Consider the following 24,243-nt stretch of genomic DNA (forward strand, 5'->3'; position numbering starts at 1 on the left):
TCTGTAAGTATTACACCTCCTAACTTTCTCATAAGGTAGGAAATCAACTCCAAATCGAATGCTGATGCCCGTGCTGTCTCTGTGTGCTGCTAAACACAGAGCTAGTGCCCGTGTGGGCACACAGGAAAGTAGTACATCATAATAACAGCACTGTGCACTTCCCAAATATATAGTTGAGGGTGACTTCTGTGAAGTCATCAAGTGCTATATAAATATGAAACACTTGCCCAATTCCTTGATTCTCAGTTAACAAGCAGAAACTCTGTAAGATTCTTGATATTTCTTTCTTTATCTTATTTATTATTTTTTTTGAGGAAAATTAGCCCTGAGCTAACATCTGCTGCCAATCCTCCTCTTTTTGCTGAGGAAGACTGGCCCTGAGCTAACATCTGTGCCCATCTTCCTCTACTTTATATCTGGGATGCCTGCCACAGTATAGCTTGCCAAGCAGTGCCATGTCTGCACCCGGGATCTGAACCGGTGAACCCCAGGCTGCCAAAGCGGAACATGCGCACTTAATCGCTGAGCCACCAGGCCGGCCCCGACATTTCTTAATGTTATTGGGTTGAGTCCTTTAAACTGACTTTTGTGAACAGGACCCAGTGTTACAGGGTTTCAGAATACCTTTCATCACCATTCACAGACTAGCAGTATCTCCATTATCTCTGATCAGCCCATGCGCTCTCTCCTCCTCAGTTATTGCACGCTTCCTTCCTCTTTCTCCTTCCTCTCTCTGTCTAAAGGTATCATTTTAAATATTGTTTGAAATATATCATTAGAACACTTCAGCCTCTGCATGGGATAGGAAGAAAAGATACTTTAATGCAAATTTATAGCTGTTCAATTTCTCTAACTAACCCAATTGTCCCATTTTCTCTTTTCCAATCCCTATAAAGCCTCTTATTAAATGTATGTTTTTTACTTAACCAGGTCACCTTAAATATGTCAGAATCTCAAATTCCTGACTGAGGCTGTCTTTCTCTCCCTATTTATGGAGGAATTGAACGTCAGGAATTGAAACAGGATATCTTCTTGAGTGTCTTGAGATATTGATGTCTCTAGCTGAAGCAAAGAACGCTGATGTTTGGTCTTTGGAGACAAGTAAACAGGGACATGAATTTTAAACTTCATATTGACACAGCATTTGTATAGCTGTATCCTAGCAAACCATTACAGACTGAAGTCAATTATGAATGAGAAACTGAAGGCCAAATTTAAAATAGTTTATGGCAGTTGTTTTTTATAGGTAGAGATAGATCTCGAGCAGTTTTTAAATGGCTTTAATACTACATTTCAAGACAACTCTCACTTAAATTGATTTTTCTCCTAAAAATCTTTTTTGATGGCTCATCTAAACTGGATAAAGATAGATGGAGACATCTCTCCCAGTCACAATATTTCTAGATTTTCCAATTGAACCTGTGAAGATAAAAACCTCCTAGTGGCTTGCTATTCCAAAATAATAATAGTAAATTCTTTGGACGGCCTCCTTTAGTCCATATGAACTTTCTGGCTTAGCATGTGCTAACTTTTTTGTTTGTTTTTCTTATTCTGATAAACACTTTCCTACTGCAAATGTTATCATTTTCCCCTGACCTCACCCATAACACTTCTGTTTCTCAGGAGTTCTTTGCTTCTATGTTCATAGCCGCGAGCCCAACAAGGCAAGAGGTCAGATACTTGATTGTAATATGCTGCTATGGTCAAGGCTCCAAGGTGGGCTCTCCTGCTAACATCAGTAACTTAAAACGGCTGATCCCTCCTTTGTCTGCCTTTAGGCTCCTGGTCTTCAGAAATGCTCCTCCTACCTTCCCATCTCTCTTCCAAAAATATATCAGACAAGTCATGTTTTCTGCCATCATACGGAAACCTTTCAGCAACCATTTTTCCTCATTTAGATTTTATATTATGTTTTAATCATTCATTCCACCCTTCCTCTTGTGTTGTTAAAAATACGCTTTCTTTTTCCAGCCTCTCCCTTCTCCCAGCACCTTATTCATCTTCACTGAATATTTCTTCTTCGATGACTCTCATCACTGCCATTTTTTAATTGCCATCCATTTTCCAGGATCTTACCTCACCTCTGCTCTTTAAAGAGACCATCACCAAAGAGATTTATGTTCTCTGAATATTCTTACATTTTAACCAACCCAGAAAAAACCCAAAACTAAGCAAACAAACAAAAAAACAAGAGAGTTGTCAAAAGTAAGCCAGGCAACAGAAAGATAAGTTATTCCATTGTCCATCTCACCTTATGCATAGGGATTGAGAACCTGTGTTTTTGTCTGACTTTTGTAGAAGTTTACCTTTAACAGATAAAGGAAGGATTTTCAAGTTTTCTGTGGGAGAATTCACCACTTATTCTCCCATGGTGGCCCACTTTGGTATACTTACTGAAAAGGACCAGGCTGGCATTGGTGACCCCCAGGTTGTTGGCAGCCACACAGGTGTAGTTGCCATAGTGCTCCTCAGTGACGTTGGCCACCGTCAGGGAGGACTGGCCCTCCGTGCTTTTAATCTCAAGGCCATTGGCACTGGTTATCCTAAGAGTTCAAAAACAGAAGAGTAAAAGGAAACACTGATGAAGAGTTGGAGTAGTAATTCCTTTTTCATCATTATACTGGAGGAAAAAGGAGAGAAAGGAAGAAGTGAGCATTTGTTGTTCCCTGCTCAATTCCTCATTTTAATCATGCAATCCCATATTGGCAGAATCAATGTCCATCGACAGAGAAGACTGAGGAATGGATATGTTTCCTTGGGCTTTGGTTTCTGCACTAGGCAAGAAAGACATGCAGGTGGAAGCTAACCACTGAATCACCTACATCACTCCACATGTCACCTGAGTCCCGTGGGGTTTCGGCTTAAGACCTACAGGCCCCAAAGCACTTATTAAAGAGATTTGGAAAAGGAAGAGTCTCATAGTATAGGCCTGCATCATTACAGCAGGCCTTGATTTTGTCATTAGGGCTTCTGGTGCCTCTAGGACCACCCAGCGCAGCAGTGAAGGAAGGCAAGTTTGGCACATACCTGGTGTCATCCCGGTACCACTCAAAGTCAGGCGCAGGCACTGCCGAGGCCTCACATTTGAGTGAAGCTTGTCGCCCTGTGGTGGCTTCATTGCTCTTGGATTCCGTGATGGTGGGAGGATCTGTAGGAAGGGCAGCAATATAGTTTACAGGAGAGTCAGAGAGCGCTCCAGAATTTCCACGCGAGAGAGAATTAGAGAGAACAATCCGACCGGAGAGGGGCAGGAAAGGAAAAGTCTTAAAGCTCCATTTACATGAATTATGTGAGCAGTTGAATGACACTGCTCACTAGGAAACTAAATAAAAATAAGAGATGATTAATGAAACAGTAGACTTGTTTACTTAAATGGGACACTTAACAGGATTTTATGGAAATGGAATCCAGGGTTTCTTTTTCCCTCCTCCAATAGACTATCAATTATTCCAAACATAGATTATAATATTTGCATAGCTTTTTTATTTTCATAAATTCAGTGGTGATACTAAAGTACTTGGGATTTAAAATGTATAAATTTGAGCATTTTCTTTTTCAACATCATCATTATTGTTGTTACAGTTCGAGATGGCAGCAAGAAGTCTGATGAAAATAACAGAGGGCTAAACTTCTCCCAAGCCAAGCTTAGCCTGATATTGATGCAGGAATTCAGAAAATGAACAAACTAGCCTAAGATGATTGCTTTACCTTTTTCTCTCCCATGTATTCCCTTATTGCCATGACCCAGGTAAATTGCGCTTTTATGTGTGAGGGTGCAGTTTGAAGTCTATCCTGGTGCACAGAAGCCTTCCTAGTCTATCAGTCTTCTACTCTGTCTGGCAGCTGTGCACTTGATTTTTTCTGCTTAGCTCTGGACTTATAAAACTGTAACAGGCTTGAAATGAGCTCAGACACGCATCTGACATTCAAATTTGCTATGATTCTTTCAAACAATCCTACAGAGGGTGGAACACGTGTTTACAGGTCCACATGACCGAGCTAGGATGGCAAACTTGAGCTCCTGGCCTGATGATGCTGAGTTTGTGCAGGTTATGGAACTTCAAGGAGTAAAGGACTTTTCTGTTCAAAGGTCATTTGCCAAAAAGGACAACTTGGCTATGTGTCCATGGAAAAAATAGACCAAACAATCTCTTTAGCCTTGGTAGAGGAAAAAGCATATTTAGGGAAAATAGTGAAGTGAACACTAGCACACAAAATTCATTTAGATCTCTGCTCTTCAGCACCTGGCTCAGCTCACTTACTTCTGAATCTGTTTTCTTCATCTTCAAAAATAATTTTCAGAGTTTTCTGCCTATAGAAGACTCTGATCTTCTTAGTTCAGAAGGATGTACAAAAGCATCAGGTAAGTCTGAGATTTTCTCTCCTATTTCATTTTCATATCAGCTTGGACATCTTTAAATCACCGTCAGAGAGAGGAGGAGTTAGAACACATTTGGATAAGCATTGCCAGCCCTGGCGTAGACAGGCATGCAAGAGGGGGTTGTTGTTGTTGTTTTCCTTTAGACTTAGCTGCTCACTTTTTGTATAGGCACAAAAGGCAACATGATGAGTGGAAAGAACTGTGGATTGGAAAGCAGGAGTCCTGGAATTTGATTTCAGGTTGGCTGTGTGGACCTTCCATTATGCTATCTTTCTGAACCTTGGTCTTATGACCCATAAAATGAGGGAACCACACTTTAATGATCTATGGCATCCCTTCTAGCTTTCAAAACATACCAATTCTAGTCAAAATTGCCCATTCTTCACAAATGGGCAGTTGGTATCATTATGACTCAAGTGTATTTTCATAATCATAACTCGTTTAACCCTTAAATGGTTAACTTTCAAAATTATAACTCATTTGTCTATCCTATGGTTTAGGAGTCAGAATTAGCACTCAGAAATAGGAAACTTGAGGTCCGATTTTGACTCTTCCTTAACCAGAACTCTGGCTTGGACAAGTGTCTGCACCAGCGTGAGCTTTTTCTTTCTCATCTTTGAAAAAGAAGAGTTAGCTTAAAATGATCACCAAAGTTCCACTTAAAATTCTTTCTTTCTATCATTGGTTACATAGATCATTAGAACACATGAGTTCAGGGGACAGTGCAACAATTGGGGGTAGTGGTGTTGGTGGGGAGGAATTCGTATGGGGTGGGGCATGGAATAGAGGCTAAGAACTTGGATTTAAAGTTTGATAGGCCTGAGCTCAAATCCAGGCTCTGTCCCTCATTGTCCTTCCTCATTAGAGAGTTTAGTCCTTTGTCTAGAGTCACATTGCTTCAATTCCCTCATCTATAAAATGTTGGGACAAGACACATGGAGGTCCATTTGGAGATTGATGAAGGAATCCAGAGATAGGCTGCACTAGGTTTGTGATAAAGGGGCTGGGAGAGAATGGATACCTTTGAGACTGAGAGACAGGAAGCCTCATAATCAACAAAATCAGATGTAAAGAGTGAGGGAAAGAAGGAGGAGTATCAAAGATAACATCAGGGTCTGGCTTGCACATCTAAGTGATGCCATCCACTGAGAGACGATACATAAGAAGAGAAATAGATGACCAGGAGTGAAACACTGAATAAATATTAATTTCCCACCTCACCTCTTCACTGCATCAGGTTCTTAAGCTGCCAATGATGCCACAAAGCATGTCAGCCGGAGAGAGAATTTTGCTTGTGATTCTATTGGTTTGTTCAATTTCTCAATTTATAAAATGAATTTCAACTATTATTTGTGACTTTCTGGAGCCACGTGGTTATGAGTGACAAATTCTTAATGATGACTACCACTTTACTAAATGAGCCCTAACCTGGGCCAGATTCCGCAGTTTCCATCCTACCCCTCTGGCGGTCATAGCTGTAGCACCTCAACGTAATAAAGACATGGCAATGCCTTCCAGCCCCTCCACCATGGGACCAGGAATGCAGGTCCCACCGTGCTATTTTATGGCAGAGTTCTTCCTCACTCTGGGTGTTTCCTTCTATGCAGCAGGAGCTTATTTAGCATATCTTCTTGCTCTGGGACCCAGAAGGAAGGAATGATTTTTTCTGACTGAAAAGTTTGGGAAGAACAAACTAGGTTTGCTTGCTCATCTCTTCCCCTTCTTCCTTTTGGGATCAAGCTTCTGGCAGGGAACAGAGGTTCCTCTCTGCTTCTTCACACTAAAGTCTTACTCAGGCTCTCTCCTTTCCACTCTCATGTGGGCAGGCCTACCTCAATCCAGGGCTGCCAAGATGAGGGAGGTAGGTTGGCCACACTAAATTACTACCTCTAACCATCTTGCTGTCTAACAGTGGGGGCAATTGAGCCTCCCATACATCTCCTTTACTTATTTCTCAATTTGTTCAGAACCTGACTAGCTAAGAAGTAGGCTATTTATCAGCTCCTCAGAGAAGGCAGCATGGGAAAGGTGCCAGTGAACCAGGGTTGAACACTTACAAGTGCATTAGTCTTAGGACAGGATGACACTGGTCAATAACAAAGGCCAAATACTTGCTTCTCTTCTTGAAAACCCAGGAAGTTTCTCATACCAGGGTAAATTCACCAATAATGATAAATGTATGAAGAGCTCATTGTTTATAACATTTCTCAGACGACATAATGGTGCTGTTCGTTCATGGCTTATTGAAATGAACATTTCAAAATCCATTTGTAATGAATTCTGTATAGGTGAAGCTAAGAAAAATTATTGCAAATCATATTGCACCATGCCTAGTGTAGTTAAAATAATAGATGACCTTGCTCAAAATATGGTTACAATAAAAATATGGCTTAATAAAAATGCTGCATGGACGTCCATTGTTATTCTTTACATGACTTTGGAATAACTTACGATTGTCAAAGGACTCTTCCAGCTTTTATTACTTCAAAATTCTGGGTTCTGAAAATATTAATAAGGGCTTTCTTTTTCTTATATCACCAATAACAAGACTCAACGAAAATGAATAGGATAACAATGACAGTGGCCTAGCAAACAGAATATCATTTGTTTAATCTTTCTTCTGTTTGGAGTAATAGCATAAAACCATAAAATTCTTAATAAAGGATTCAATTTATAGACATTTACCATGTGTCAGCACTCTACTAGGCTTTAGATATTCTTTCCATCCAAATAGTAGCCCTGGGAGGTAAGGATTGTTAATTCCATTTTATGAAAGAGAAGACAGTTCTACAGAGGGTTAGTAACTTGTCCAAATTCACATAGCCAACATTTGATAGAGTCTAGATTTTAACCCATGTTCTAAAACCTGTGCTTGGAACCTCTTTGTTCTTCTATTTGAATGAATTCCTTTAGAGAGAAATGAATTCCTAATAAGAAAAAATACCATTTAGGGGAGCATACTGGTAGCTTGAAAGGTAAATGCTACATATTTCTGCTATTACAAGGTATCAAAAATGGCACAACATGCAGTATCACAGTGGGTATAAACCCACATTAGAAGTCAGGCCTTGTGGGTTCAATTTCTGGCTGTGCCATTTAGGTTGTCACCTCCTGGGGGGTGACATGTTGACCTCCCGGAACTGCTCACCTATGAATGTAATTGATGACTCCTGCCTACCTGTCTCGCAGGTTTGATGTAAAGACCAAATGAAATCACATATTTGAGAGCATGTTTAACACCTGAAGTGATTACAGTTATTATTTTCATTACTATTCTGCACATGGTGTCTTGAAAGGAAAGAGGGGTTTGGAGTTAGACTTGGGTTAGAGTCCCACCCTACCACTCACCTGTCCTTTGATTTTGTGGCAGAGAATGCTTAAATTCTCTGAGTTCAATTTTTGTCCTCTCTGCATGGGGATGATTTTATTATCTCCCAGGGTTAGTGTGCAATGGTGGACCAACGGGGTGGGGCAGAGAATGCAGGCAATAAGAAAAGCATTGTCTCTAGAGAATTTAGAAACAATAATAAAACTGAATAAAAGTTCTCATTTTTTTAATACACCATTTACCAGCAATACTAAGCCAAACATACTAAACCATGTCAGTAATAAATTAAATACTCCTCCTTGGGGCAGGCCAGGCCCAATACACCTGCCTCTGGCTGGCCAGTGTTGGTGTGATGATTACAGTGAATCATACAAAATCTCTAGCTTAGTCTTGGTACTCTGAAAATACTCAGAAAATGATGGCTCTTTTTCACATTGCAAAGTTATGGTAGAAAGTTGTAGTACTCTGCATTCTTACTGAATATTTCCTTTGAAGATCCCATAATAGATTCATAAGCTTTAGGATGTGTCTTTCCTGGTACTATCCCAAACACAAGAATAAACTAAGCCTTGGCATGGAGAATGGATAAGTGTAGCTATGAATAGCTAGAGAAGGTAGTCAGTCTGGTGCCATATTGAGCAGTTATTTTCCTCAGGTTTCATTATTAGGTGATTTTTGAATCAAAGCACTGAATAGTCCAGTTAAAATACCTATATATTATCTGGAGGCAACAGATTTCTCCAGTCCCAACAATGGATTCTATGATAGGTAACCTCTGCTTCCTTTAAATAAGCGGCTATCAAATGTAATTGTGAGCTTTAGAGATGCCAGCATCCCATGTCCCCCTGCATCTATGTTGGGTTGGTTAGCTCTAGACACAAGGCTGAAGGCAGAGCTGAGTCCAAAGGGAGGCAGGTAGAGGGGAAAAACAGTTCTAAAGAGTGACAACGTGAACTTACTTGGAGAGAGAGCTGTGAGAAGGCAGAAGGTAGGCATATTAGCTGATCACTGGGATGAGGGGCATGCTTAAGAGCTGGGGACAGAAAAATTCTCCAGAAATAGGAAGAGTCCAGTATAAGGGGAGTCTAAATAAAATTAATAGTCTGTACTTATCAAACATTTGCCATATACTAGGTATTATCCTTGGGATACTGGGCACTAGGATGAGATAAATCCCTAAGTAGCTACTTTTAGTGCACTGTGAGAACTGAAATTGAGAGATGACACCTACAACCTATAATGAAAGGACCGTTGTCCCTAAGGCTGGTACCTGGATGAAATTAGCAGCTATACTAAAAGTAAGGTACAAGAAATGAGAAATCCTGTCTATTGTACAAAATTTTACTAAGTTTATTTAGTGGAAGAGATTTCAGATCAATAATTTAGCTTCTGTAAACTCCAGGACCTCCTACCACTTAGAAAATAGATTTGCCATGTCAAATGGCTATGTGCAATGCTTTAGGTCAACTGTGGAGAGGGATTATCCAAGAGAAGTAAAAAGGAGAGACTGTAGAATCCAGCTTGTGAGCCAAACAGGAGAAACTAATGTCCCTCTTGTTTACAGCTCTGGCTTCTCAGTGCCCTGCAAAAAGTATCTGTTCTCAGCTGAGTAAATGAATCAATGAAATGCTGGTAGGAGAAAATTACCAGCACTGGGATTTTTTTTTTTAAGTGGTACTCAGGGTCTGTTTCATTACAATAATGTATTCAGGCATTAATTATCTTAGCCATTCAGATCCCCTGACCTAATTCCAACTGCTGTGTTTTGAAAAGGAAGAGGAATTAGCTTATATAAAGGGACGTTTTCCTAGTAGGCAGGCTTAGATGAAGTGACAAATGTGATCCTGGATATTTCTCAATAAGCGTGAGTTTTGCCAGCTAGACTTGATTCTGTAATTTAATCTTGGAGACTTCATCTACTTAATACAACCACATTTAACCAGGATGAATTGTTTGAACAGGACAATAGGTGTGATGGCTAGTTGTTTTAATGTAACATAAACACAACTTTTGAAGTGTTGGTAAAAAGGTGATCCCAAAGGAAGTTGATATTAGAATATACCTCCTGATTTGTGACCAGTATCATTTGCAAAGTTTGGAGAAATGTTGAGAGTGCAGAGTTTACCTGTGAGTTTTTAACCTATTCATTCAGTAAACATTTACTGAACAATTTTTATAAGGTCAGGGATGTGCTATGTGCTCCTTGTTAGGTCATACTGGATGTTTGACTAAGCTCATTATAGATTTCCATGTAATTTGTTATGAGATGTCTTTTTATAATCTCAAGGTTCTGTCCATATTCTTCTGTGGTTCACTCATCACTAGGAAAAGCTCACATTTTCATAAAAGCCTTTTCTTGAAAATTATCAGTATTTTCTTCTGTTCCAAGTTACACTTTGGGGACAGTCAGGAAGGAGCAATGTCAGACTAATTGCGCTAATAATAATAGGGCCCAGGCGGCTGGCTTTGATCTTGGGAACCATCTGCAATGCAGACCACTTTGATGTTTCACACAATGGAAGCATAAATATTTTCTATGTACTCCATGATTGGACTTTCAGAAATCTAATTAAGATGAAGGTCAATTAAGAGAAAATGAAATCTTCACTCCAAAAGTCAGACAAGAGGTGGAAGAGGATGGCATGTCTGTATGTACATAAAAGCAGCTAACTAACCTAATTATAAACTTATATAAACACCCAGAGAAATTGCCTTTCATGTGAAAAAAAGGTCCTAAAGCATTTTATAACATTGAGATCATTAATGTGTCTTTGAAACACACCCAGTAATGGAAAAGAATAGTAATACTGGCATTTCAAAACTCTATTACTAAAAAATTCGCAGACAGCTTCGGGATGAAAGGACTTCAGAGCTCATCAAATGTAGCCCCCTGCTTCTTCGAAGTGAGTGCCATAAATGTCTAGGGCAGAGTCGTATGTATTGGATCCTCTTAGGTACGGTGTGAAGGAGACTTCGCTGTCTGTTTCAGAAGGCTGCAAGACTGGCGTAAGGCCACAGGAATCCGTGCAGCCCAGCATGGACGGGGCATTGTAAGCAAGTTTCCTCCGCTCTCTATGCCTCAGTTTCCAAATTGTTAACATCAGACTCATGATGTTTATCTCAAGAGTTACTATGAGGATTAAATGACAAGTGTAAATCACTTAATCCAGTGCAACAGGTAGTAGGTACTAAGAATTGAAAACGTCGTTTTCTTCCTCGTTCTCCTGAAAGCATGGGATTTAGAATCAAACAGGCCTGAGTCTGGATCGCTTTTCTTACACTTGCTTTCTGTGTCACTTTAGAAAGCCAAAGTAACTCACCACAGTTGAAAGCATATTTTCAACCATGGGTTAAGATGTTTGTGCATGTGTGTGTGTATGCCCATGTGCATGCATATACATGTGTTATATGTGCATATGTGTGTATGTGTGTAGGATGTATATTTGTGTGTGTGAATGTACGTGTTAAAGGCATAGGAGGGAAGAACAAAGGACATCCCTTTGTCCCTGTCACTAGCCACAGTTGTGTGATGTGGGAACTTGAATTTGAATGATGTGGAAAGTCACTCCTAACTAAACAGGATAAGTGAATTCTCTTTATTCCTTTGCTGGGTGACACACATCATATGGATCTGCCCCGCCTCCCGTCTTTTGAACTACATCTAAGGATCCTTTCATCTGAGAAGTTCAAAGTATGCCCACTTACCTATGCATCTTAGTGAAATCTTCCTTTCTATTGCCCATACTTTGGGACAAATAGATAAACAAAATTAACTTATTAGGTATCCCTGGTAGCCATTGGGGACACAGGGTATCTGACTACAGTGGCTTGAATTTGTTCCCGAGAACAATTAGTTAAATAGCAGAGGATAAAATATGATCTTCGGTTATTCTCTTCTGAAAGATAATGCATTAAGATGGAAATTCCAGTTAAAGTAGATACGAATTGTTGCTTCTTCCAAAGTGTTGTGACCTTGGTCTCCACAAAGACCAGAACAGTGATTGCCAGAAATGCTAGTGCTATCTGATCATGTTTTCTTAATTCTGCAGTCTGAGTAAAAGGCAGAGTGTATTGTTAAATGCATTATGGGTTATATTTAGAGTTGGTAGAGTTGATTTATCAAATTCAAAGGCCAAGTCCTGCCCTTGGATGTGTCCAATGTATAAATGTGCATCCCTGACCAGAGGAGCATCTGCTTGAAAGGCAATATTCTTTTGCTAATGGGCTTGCTGGAGGTGGAGATGGGTCCCCAGCACACAGCACCTGCTGGCTCCTGCCATACTCACAGTTCACAGTGACCTTGACTTGTTTGACATCCGCCGAGGAGACCTCATTGGCAGCTTTGCACTCATATTTGCCTGACTGCTCCCTGGTGATGCCGAGGATCTCCAGATACTCTTCTTCTCCTTCAAATTCTCTTCCTGAAAAACAGAGGTTTGCATGATTGGGTTTTAAAGTTTAAAATATGCAGCAGATCACCTCTTTTTTCTTTTTAGAAGGTATAAATCCACATGGCTTTTCAATAATTTGACAATGTGCTTGTCTGAGGTCAAATTCCACGGAAGCAGACCTCAAGATAAAAAGTCATGTGAAAGTAATTAAGGAAGAAGTGTTCTCAGGAAAAACTGGTAGGGGAGTGGGAAGATGGGACCTGGAAGAGAAAGAAGGGAAATGAGGATTCAATGCCAGGTCACATCCCACAGGGGGCAAGTCGGTTCAATCCCTCAGGGAGTTCTGGAGACAGCTCATGTCCCACTTCAAAGTTGTCCTGACCAAGAGTCAAGAAGCTGGAGCATTTATATACATACACCCAACATTATTGGTTAAGGGCTTAGAACAAAGTGGGAGTGGGGAGGAGGTGCATACAAATTACAAAGGACTTGGAGGGGCTACCTTTGAAGCACTGACATCGTCAATTACACCATGCTGCAGAGCACTCTTTCAAAAAGTTGTTATTAGAACAAGTGGCTTCCTTTCAAGAAATTATCACTCTTTTCCCCCAGATTATGTGGAATACTATTCACAAAGGTCATGTTCGAAACCATGTCTTGCAGTTATGGTTTCCTAGTTCATTGTCAACCTACATCATCATTGAGGCTTTCAGGCTATGGACCAGATCCCTGAGACTGTGCTGCTGCTGGTGCATTTTGTAATAGACTGTGTCACATGGGGGTGGGGAGTAGGGAGCGAAATATCATTGGCTTTACCGGCTGGGATTAGGGGTCTGGAGGCCCTTTTGGAAAGTTCCACAAAGTTGGATAGGTCTCAAGAAATCTCAAGACAGCAGGCTTAATTTCCCTCATGTGGAGTATAATTGATTAAATGACTTTCTTCTGAGAGAGAGAAAGAGAGAAAGATAGGGAGAGAGAGGGAAGGAAGAGGAAGTGCAGGGGGAGGAAAAAGAAAAGGGGAAACATAAGATAAAGAGGAAAAGGAGTTGAGCAGGGGAAGAGCTTAGACTTTAACTTTAGCTAAGTTGACTACCCCTAACCCCAAATTACAGAACCCCACTGCTGTTGAATTAGGATAGAGCAGCTGGGGAGGGTGCTAAAGGACACAGTCCTGACACCATGAAGAAATCTTGCTTCTAGTCAGCCTACACTAAGTGGTACCAATTAATAGCTTTGCTCAAATGCCACAAACTGTTTTCCTTTTCTGGAAATTCCCTGATGGCCAAATCAACATAACAGACAGCCAGCACAGAGACAAATTCACTGTCTAAATATGTCAGCTAAGCCTGTTAACTAGGCTCCCAATAGAATCTAGGCCTCTTTGATAACATTCTATAGCACAGCTGTCAGGAATACTCCCAGCTTCGTCTTCTGTCAATTGTCACTAGCACTAGTTCTGAGGAAATTTTGTGATACCAACAGCAAAACAGCAATAGTTACACAAAATTATTTGGTTCTGGAGTCCTGCACATTATCAAGCACATGCGTCTACTGAAAGTATTTTAGAATTAGTCTCTAGGTATATAGCTGCATATTATTTATAAAAGGATAATTTTTTTCCCTGTCTGTCTTTTTGCCTTTTTTCTTCTCCACATTCAGGCAAGTAGTCAGACCTTACTTCACATGCCACAGAAGTAGAATGTGGTAGGAGAGACCACAGAAATCTTAGAAAGAATAATAGTCCATTTTATTGGAGTAGCTGGGGAGAATTTGGACTTGGAGAAAAAAAAGATCCTTCCTGAATACTTGCAACTATAGACTGAGAATCATGCCAACTAATTGATGTCAAGAATCTTCTAGGTAAATATAAATATCCTGAAACCAAATGGTAACTTTGACAATTGCAGGGCAAAATACGTATCAGCTCATTAAAAATCTGGAATGCAGAGGTGGGATTGACAGTAAGATAACATTATCGATTTTGAGAACAATGGTGGATTGTAATGAAAAAACTGTTAAAGATGATTTCAGAATGGTTTGGGATTTCTGCCCTGCCCTGCCCCCACATTCATCAACCTTATTCCTAAGTAGGTAGTTGTCAGTAGAAGAAAGAAAGAACAAGTATAACCTTCTTAGAGATGGTTAACAACACTAAATTATTTTCAATTACCATAAACTACCTAGAAATGGTGAGCAACGGATCCCGACCTTGAATTTTGGATTTTTGGAAGATTTAAACCAGTTTCAGGAGAAGGAAAGATGATTTTTGGCAGCACCAACTGAGGCCCTACCAGTTTGGGAACACGGCACCTATGAGAGTAAACATTACGATGAACTAGGGAAAATAAAGTGATATTTATTGGACCTGGGATTCTTATATGCCAATGTAGGTATTAATAATCTCATTTTTTCCTGATAAGCAGATAATAAAACAGATCCTTATGGGATGAATTTTCGATCCCACATCTCTAGGAAGAATTTCCCCTGATACTACTTGACGATGAAGGGGGAGGTTTCTCTTAAGTGCCCCACCCTTAAGGCAGAAAGATCCTTTTGCTTCTCCTGTGATAGCTCTCCTCCACTCGGATGGCTGCCTCCCTCCAGCACTCGATGTGCATAGCTGTTTCACCCGATGGAGGAGTCTCAAGGTGTAAATCAAAGACAGGCAAGAGAAAAGAGATGGTCTTCCCTTGTCCAAAACGCTTGACAAGATCTTAAAATATTAAATGACATCTCTGAGCCCTTCTTCTTGTCATTCTTCTTTTACCCCTTGGATCCTCCAGTTGAAACTCTTACACTTCCCGACACTTCTTGCTAGTCTTTTTTTGCACCCACAGGAGACTTTACCCACAATACATTATCTATCCTACTTCACTTGAGCGTTTCTCATTACTCTACAGTGATTTGAGAGGAAATGGGAACTTTTCTCTTGCTGGAAAGCCAAAGAACCAGGTTGCACATTCCTCAGGGACCATGTCTGACTCAAAATATCCCCATGAACCAGCACAGGGTTTGCTACGGATTGCTTAATAAACGTTTGTTGAGTTAGCCGAACTGAATTAAAAACCCAAGTGGAAACTAGAGTGAGATTCAATACATCATATAGCTTAAGAGAATAAAGTATTGAAAGGTGGCTAAGAATTTCTGTAGGAGAGGTTGGTGTATAAATCCACTCCCTCTTAATCATCCTAACCGAGCGCCCTTATACTGGGGAAGAAAGGGTGTGCTGAGTACTTTGCTGTTCAAAGGCTGGATGGAGAAACCTGGCCATGTCCTGAGGGTGTGTCTGCTGTGTGCAGTTATCATTTCAGAAAAAGGTGTAGAGACACAGACAGAGCCCCGGGTGGAAACAGACCTAATGCCATTCTTTTCACCTGATCAACTGCAGTTTCTTGTTCAAGACATGGACTACACCAGGTTAATCTTGAGTCGCAGAATCCTAAAATGCCCTCAGACCTTCTTGCTCCACCCGCTTTGCCCTAATGTGTCTGGCCCCAGCAAGGCACCTTCTCTCTCATTCTTTCAGTTCACTCTACTAATGGCTCTCAACCCATGTGTCCTGTGACCATTTCCCTTTACTTTCTCAACCTTAAGAAGACTCTCAGGCCAAAATGTAACGTGTTGTTAAGTTCTCTGGTGGAATAAAGTCCTGTAGCTATAACGTGGACTCTTCTTTTGTTGCTATCTATTATTTTCTGCCCTTGTATAAATGCTTACTTGAAAAGCAAATTTCACTATTTTGGTATTTTAAACATCTCAACCTATTTCCACAAGCTTGCTCATGCCGCCAAGTGTTATATTTACTCTGGGATCTAGTGTTCAGTTTAAATCTCCCTTTGCTGAATGCGCTTTGTGTCTCCTGGCAATATTCCGCTACCGGGCTAAATAACTCCTCGTCCTCCTCAGTGTAGGCACGTTTCAAACTTTGGCACATAATTAGCATACCCCCTCTTAGTCACTGTTTACTCAAGTTGTACATATTAGTTCTTTTAATATTTCTTCATAAGTCAGAAAGAAGGGCCTAGAGCCAACAGCAAGAGGGATGTGTTCTCTTCTGTGTTCCCTAATGCAAAGGCAAATCAGCCAGGAATAACTCCAATTAAAGCCCATCAGGTGCCACCTTCTGAGTACCGTGCCTTCGGAGTACTGTGCTTTGGTGAAACTTGTAGAGTTCACCTCCAAAATGTTGATTTATTTAGATTTGCAAGGTCAACCAGGCATTCATAAGCAAGCAGCCATTTGAAATTAAGTACCTTTCCATGGAGCTTCTCTTTCTCTTTCTCCCTTTCTCTCCTTCTCTCTCTTCCCCACCTCCGCTCCCCCCACCCCCACACATACAAACAGCTATTTATTTACATATAATCATTCACTCTAACTTTTAGGCAGGGCACACAAATCCACTAACACCCAAAGATTTGCTCACTAAAGCAGAGCAGGCATATTCTTGAAAATCCCCCAGGACATGACAGCCAGTGCCCTATCTGGAATTAAAAACAAAAAAGACTACTACCCTAATAATCACTATGATATCTGTCTTTCTTTTCCTTTATTTGAGATATAGGAAATAAAATTCAGGAAACGTATTAAATTTGACTATTTTATGACTTTAAAAACGTAGATTTCCAAGGATTCTTACCTGTTAGAAAACAGACTAATCATTTTTTTTTTCACTCTTCTGAGAAGAGTCTTATAACATCTCTGTAGATTATTCTTTCACAGAAGGGAAGATGGGTTTGACATGAGGTTGACATTCCCTTTACTCACCTAAATTTGAATATTTACAAGCAAGTGGCTGTAAACACACTAGGTATAAATACAAATACATATACAGATTAATGGAAAGGAAAGAAGTGGAACTTGTCTGGGAGAGTATGTGTGTGTGTTCGTGTGTGTTTGTGTGGGTCTGTAGATGGAAAGGGAGTGAAAAGGGTGAGCAACAGCAAGCGATGAACTTCTACCACTAAAAATAAAAGAAAAAAGGATCGCGAATCAATGATGCCATTTGAAGTTTCCTGTGCTCACTTCAAATGCTGTAACAAGTTTCTGTTCTTACAGCACGTTGCATGGTTTCTTTTTTCCCCTAAGGCTATGCTCACCTGTTCCTAATTTTGTTTGCTTCCCTGCTGTTTTTTGCACATCGCGTTCTACACAAACATGCTGAAAAAAAAAAAAAAGGAAGAGAGAAAGAAACACAAGAAATCTAGAAAGAATGCCTGGGATGGGGTTCTGTTTATATTTCCAGCCGTGTCTCTCTCCAGATCCTTTGAAGTTTTTGTTTCTCAGCTTCACCTCCCACCTGAGAGATCCCTTAGTCTTTGACAGCATTTCTGTCCAAAGGTTGAAATGACTTCTCATCTCCACCTCTCATCACCCATTAAGGGAAGGGTGAAGAGTGGTAAATGATCCATGATGGAAAGAAGGCAGGGGTGGAGGGCAGACGCTGTTGCCAGAAGCAGCAATCACAGGAGAAGAAGGAGACACAAGAAAGAAAAATGCATTGAAGAGAATGAGGGGAAAAAACCTGAGAGAAGTGATATGGTGAAGATGATTTTAAGGAAGAGTTAGAGGAATAGAAATGAAAGAAGAGAGAGTTCTTGAGAGAAAGAGGCATTGACTATTAAGATATTTCAGCTACATAGGAGGGAAGGGGTGGTTATTCTGCTGTAGAAATGTTCCCTATTTGAATAGTAAGACACAACAGGGTGTGGATTATGCAAATTGGCCCCATGCCTTCTGCAGCCCCAAAGGGTATAGTTAGTACCCAAAAACCAGAGGCAAGCACACTGCCAGGAAAGATTCACAACTGGCTTTGGCTCTATGAATGAGCATAAGCCAAATGAAGAACACCCTGCCATTATTCTTCCTGGCATCTACAGAGATCCAATTCACTACGGTTTGTATTTTCGCTTTCACACACACAAAACAGTCAGCTAGCTGACATAGTTTGAGCTCAGCATGCAACTGGAGGCTGCCATCCACACATCTTTTTCAGTCCTGGGCCATGACATTCTGTTATTGTACTCATACTTAACTATTGCTTCCTACTTGGTGTCAGTTTTTAGAAACTATTCTGCCCTTCTAAATGCTAGGCTTGAAATCAGGATCCGCTGTGTTTAGTTTTCTCTAAAGGGGAATTGTATTGATAATAGCTAATCTTCCATTGTAGGGACGGCATCTGGTATCATTGCTCATCATTGTATCCCCATATGCAGCATGATGCTGGATGCTGGAGTGCTCAAGAAATATTGCAGACTGACTGTTGAAGGAGCTACCACGTAATAAACATGTACTAGGCACTGTACTGGGTGACTCAGGTATTGTCTTATTTAATTCACAATGACATTGAGATTGCTTACAGATGAGGAAACACAGGAACCTAGGTTTAGAGAAGATCTCTAAGGAACTTGCCCAAGTTTATAATGTTATTAAAGGAGAGCTGAGGTTTGAACCAGTACTGTGGAATTTTGGAGTCCATGTTCCCAATTAGGCATGACTACTTTTATCATTAGAGTGCTGGGAGATGCTAGAGTTGGCTGAATTCTTAACTCTCAGAATCTGTTCTATTTCCATCTTCTGAACATAACATGGGAGATTGGGAATGGGACAGCTGGGGAATTTCCAAAGTGATGTGGTCCAGTTATAGATAAAGAAAGTAAAAAGAGAGCCTTCAGGTTTTATAAGGTTTGTATACTTAACTTCCTTTTTGAGAGAATCAAATAGAGGAATAAATGAGAAAGAAAGTTAGTATTTAAAAGTTTAGCTTCGCCCACTTATTTATACAGGCCTCTCCAAAAGCAGTATAAAGCCACTGGTGTCCACAAATGCCAACCGCCAGCAAAGGAGCTACAGGAACAGTAAAGAACGGACTTATTGTATTAAGAAAGACTTACTGGCAGAAGTCAGTTTTCAGGAAGTTGAAAAACACAAGTGGAGAGAATCAGAGCTGGCAAATTGCAAAAGGGTGTGGCAATCTGGTTAGCCTGCTTGAAATAGAGTTTTCCACACAGGAGAAATGAGCAGCAGGATGTGCTAGGAGGACATTCACTAGGTGTGAGGGGTGGTGTAAAGACTCTGGATTTGCTGTTTTGTATCTCTGTATCTCAAAGAAGATACAGTGGAGCCTTCTGGTATCCACAAGGTACCAAGTAAAATGACATTTTTTATAATTTAATTTTTACTTTCTCCCTCCCTTCCTTCCTTCCTTTGTTTTCTGGAGAAAACATGGTGTGTAAGCATGGAATCCTATGGAAATTCTATTTGTTTAAAGTCCTTTGTATATCAGTACCACTTACACATGCAGCTAGTTTCTTGGCACTGAGTCCTAACATGTACTATGATAAGCCACCCTGTGAACTGCTGTGAAAGTGGAGATGGTTCTTCAAGGATGTCAAATAGCCATTGTCAGCCCTGACTAACTGACAGTGGCTGCCTAGAGTATGATGGTGGGAAGGATTCTGAGGCAGAGTCTGGGCTTAACGGGAAAGAATGGCAATGTCTGTGAGGGCAGGAGAAAGGAACGTGTGTCACATACTTGGACTCTCACCTACCTTGTGGTCTCCTTTAGTCCACTTGAGTTTTCTTGGGTATGAGTAAATGTATTCTAAGTGCAGTTGTAGGTTGAAAGCTAGAGACTTCCTGGGTTTGACTGCAGTTGACACCACTCAGGAAATTAGGAAGGAGTGCTTGCACTCAGAAACAAAGAGTTGCTAAGAGGCTGGGCTAAGTGTGGATTAAATGTGTAATATATACATTGGTGGTAATTCAAACCACTGTAGTAGGAACTGCAGAAATTTGTATGATATAGCATGATGTCATAAATCAAGGACTCACTGTCTTCTTTTTTTCGTTGTTGGTGGGAAAGATTGGCTGTGAGCTAACATCTGTTGCCAATCTACCTCTTCTTGCTTGAGGAAGATTGGCCCTAAGCTAATATCTGTGCCAGTCTTCCTCTACTTTGTATGTGGGTCACTGCCACAGCATGGCTTCATGAGTTGTGTAGGTCCACACCTGGGATCTGAACCCATGAACCTGGGCTGCTAAAGTGGAGCACACCAAACTTAGCCACTACACCACAGAGCCGGCCCCAAGTCTTACTTCATTTTTATTGTCTCAGGGGTGTGGGGAAGAAGATGCAAAGAGGTAAAACTGAAAAACAAAAACAAAACAACCCACAAATACTTAGAAGAGTCCTTTGGAATAAAATAGAAGTAAAAGTCCCTGCAGGTGTGGATTGTTTTCTAGACTATTTCCTAAGAAGGGGGCGAGGCAGAGATTAGAACTGCTGGTTACAGGTGGCAAGACCAAGAACTTTCACCATTGTCATCAGAACTGTAGGGGTATTAACACGACCTGTCATTAGCGATTCTGCCATGGCTGAGGATTAAATATCAAGAGAGATGAGAGCAGCGGTTGCTGTTTTCAAGAGTCACATAAATCAATTGGCATTTTGTAAGTGAATGTGTTAAACTCAGCAGGGCAGTTGCACTGTGGAAGGACTGCTGGGCACAGTTTTGTGGCTGCCACAGAAGCCTTTGAAAAGTAATTCAAACAAAGCAGGTGATAACCCCATCTGGCCCCCCACCCTTTCATTACAGGCCCCAATGTTGCAGTGACCTTATCTGGGCTCACCCAAAAATCTCGGCCTCACTTGTTCAGCTAGCCTCATTGCTGAATGAGCTGTTTGATCTAATTTAGAGAACTGTTCTTGCTTAAAGTCAATAAATAAGTAATGAGTCAAAGAGTGGGGGTAAGGGGTGGATAAGGTAAGGCCAGAGAAGAAAATGGGTTAAGCATGAACTCAAGTGATCCTCTTAGAATGTTCTCATTTAACGTAAGATGGGCAGCCTTCTGTTGCGCAGGGGTCAACACAAACCTAGTAAGGAGTCTGGCAATTTGCTTCTTGCTTTTTGACTAAAATGTATGAACTTGGAATTACCCTCTTCGACATTTCGTTTGGGTTGCAGCCCTCTGTGTACGATCACCCCTCAATCCTGGCCTGGGTGCTTTGAGTCTTTGAAGCAGATGGATCACAGTGGGAGCGAGGGTCTCAGCTGCAGCGTTGGGAGTGCATGTATAGGTGGAGTGGGAGACCAGAAGCAAGCTTGTGCCTGCTCGTGAAAGCAGTTGCTCTCCCAGGCTGGATCCATGCACTCTGGGAAGGCTACGAGGCCAGTGGGCCAAAGCTTAATAGGAAAACAGCAGCGATTTGTCTCCACTGCTATTTATGTTTCAAGCGCGTGACAGGCTGTCAGTGCAAGTGAGGGTCGCTAAATTTACTGCCTTTCAGATTACTGCCACAGTCTCTGACTTGACAAGTCACTTCATTTAAAAAGCACTGTATGAGGATGTTTCCTCCACTTGTTTTTAAATAAAAACAAAGGGAGGGAAAAAGGCCACCCCAGAGGTTTAACCGGTTGAAATGAAGAAAGCCCACAAGACTGTCTTAGCCTGATGGGGGGGCCCTACTTTCACAAACTCCCCTCTAATTTCAGTGGCAAGTGAGGGATAGGGATGACCCCAAAGTTCTTGGTTTGACCAATTTGTGGCTGGATGATATTTTGATGTGTGTGTGGGTGTAATAAAATGAGTTTTTATACGTGTTGAATTTGAATGCTTAAAGGATATTCAGACGGAGATTCCTTTTAAACAACTGGATACAAATGAAGAATAAAACTACTTATTTTTTTACACTTCATTTCTTTATCTATTCATTCATTTTCTGAAGTCTTTACAAATGGAAGAAGATATCTATAGACAAAAAAGAAGGAATTAACCATCTAGGGGGCAACGGGGATAGAGATGGGGTACTTCCAAGTACTGAGTAAGATTAACAATTCAAAACGTAAATTTATAGTATAAAAAAGCCTAAATATGGGGCCCGACTGGTGGCATAGTGGTTAAGTTCCCACACTCTGCTTTGGTGGCCCGGGGTTTGAAGGTTCAGATTCTGGGCGCAGACCTAGCACCTCTGGTCAAGCCATGCTGTGGCGATATCCTACATAAAATGGAGGAAGATCGGCACAGATGCTAGCTCAGGGCCAATCTCCCTCACACACACAAAAAATCTAAATACTTGAAAATATACATGCAAATAGATTGTGATCTGAATAGTAGAACATAGCTTCTGAGTACAATTATAAGCAGTCATTTGACAAATATCCATTGCTACCATGTACCAGCCAAGAAGTTGAACAAGAAGTACAAGAAATAGAGGAAGTAGAAAGAAGAAAAGTACTATTCATAACTCTTATGGAACTTCCATTCTCATCAGCGATAAATACAATTAAATAGCTCTGGAAGGTCCTGACTTCATTTCACATGGGTGGGAAATGGACTAAAGGCTTTGGGAATTATACTTGAACTAGTTTCTGTTAAAAACTATTAATTAGATTTTCCTCAATTATTTTAAATGTTACTCCTATCTACAACTTGGTTTGTTTTTTCTTTTCTTTTTTTTCTTCCTCTCCCCAAAGACCCCCAGTACATAGTTGTATATTTTAGTTGTGGGTCCTTCTAGTTGTGCTATGTGGGATGCCACCTCAGCATGGCCTGATGAGCGGTGCTATGCCCATGCCCAGGATCCAAAGTGGTGAGACCCCGGGCTGCCGCAGCAGAGTGTGCAAACTTAACCACTCGGCCATGGGGTAGGCCCCATGGTTTGTTTCTTGATTCTGTTCTGTTTCTTGATTCTTTTGTCTATTCCTAGGCTAATCTGCTACTATTTTAATTACCATAGATTTTAATACATTTTAATTTAAGATTTATCTTCTTTATTCATCCATCAATTGTTCTTTTTTTCTTAAGTCCTAAGATGTTGCATTAACCTTGTTCTAATATGTTTTATATTTTCTTATTTCTAGTGAATACAGTCCTTTTTCCCATTATCTAACTAGTCATATTTGGAAAAACCATAGTTTCATATGTCAATATACTAACTACTGAATTATCTTTTTCTCTTATTGTTGCAAAAATGTCGAAACAACAGGCTATCTCATTTTGAAGAAAAAATACCTTCACACTATTCATCAAAACAAATTCAGATGGATCAAGTGATTCAATATTAAAAATTACTATAAGAGTATTAAAAGAAATGACAATAGTTTCATAATGTTGAAGAAAGGAACACCTTTCTAAGTAAGTCATGAAACACAGAAGCCATAAAAAAGAGATGTATTATTTTGATTATACAAAAAGTAAACATTTTTCCACAGTACAAAACCTTCATCAACAAAAATGACATGATGGAAAACGTATTTACAATATACATGGCACAAAAGGGCCAAATTCATTAAAAAGTTGAATTTTCAAAGTGAGTAGGCTGGTCTGACCATTTGGCGAGAAAATTTGAGAGTATCTACTAAAGCTGAGGATGTGCGTAGGATCCAGCAGTTCCACTATTATGTGCAGTGATGTTCGCAGCAGCATTGGAAGCACCCACGTTGTGTAGAGAGTAAATAAATTGTTGCAAATTCATATAATAGAACACCATACAGCAAAAAAAAAATGAATAGGTGCCAGCTGTAAGTGGCAACATGGACAATCTCCCAAGCATAATGTCATGCGAAATAAATAAAACAGAATAAATACAGTATAAATCCCCTCGTATGAAAATTACAGACAAGTAAAACTAATTTACTTTTTCCAGACATGCTATGGTTTTTAAATTATAAAGCAAAGCATGGAAAAGATTATCACAAAATATTTAGTATTGTTATATCGAGCATTTATTAAGTACTTACCATGTGTCATGCTTTTTATATAGATGTATTCACTTAAGAAAATATAATTCATGTAATGTAATGTTAGTTAGTCATAAAAAGTTATACTGGTTATAGAATACTGTGTATGGTATATCTCCTTTGTGTTAGAATAGTTGTATACACACATAAATGCACATATTCATACATACGCTTTTTAATACATGGCTTGTATGTACACAATGTCTACACAGTATCAGTAGCAGTCTTACTTCTGGATTATGGACTCAGGAGCGCCAAAAGTGTGGGGTCAGGGAATGTCCCTTCATTTTCCATCCTCCTATACTACTTGAATTTTTGGCATAGATCATATGTTGCTTTTATATTAAAAGTTTTTTAAAAATGGAACTGGATTTAATAATCTCAATACAAGAGAAAGACATACCC

At 40.2% G+C, this 24,243-nt stretch overlaps 1 protein-coding gene across 2 annotated transcripts in view; it reads right to left on the reverse strand.

The window, feature by feature from the left end:
* The window catches only part of LSAMP (limbic system associated membrane protein), a 600,663-nt gene that overhangs the window by 36,242 nt on the left and 540,178 nt on the right, over window positions 1–24,243 (reverse strand). For both annotated transcript variants that reach the window (XM_046657785.1, XM_046657786.1), the window contains exons 4-6: window positions 11,996–12,130; window positions 3,028–3,148; window positions 2,395–2,543 (exon numbers count right to left, since the gene is read on the reverse strand). In XM_046657785.1, coding sequence (XP_046513741.1) covers window positions 2,395–2,543; window positions 3,028–3,148; window positions 11,996–12,130 — 405 coding nt within the window. The remainder of the gene's footprint in view (window positions 1–2,394; window positions 2,544–3,027; window positions 3,149–11,995; window positions 12,131–24,243) is intronic.

Source organism: Equus quagga, chromosome 4 (genome assembly GCF_021613505.1).
Source record: "Equus quagga isolate Etosha38 chromosome 4, UCLA_HA_Equagga_1.0, whole genome shotgun sequence".
Classification (NCBI taxonomy): domain Eukaryota; kingdom Metazoa; phylum Chordata; class Mammalia; order Perissodactyla; family Equidae; genus Equus; species Equus quagga.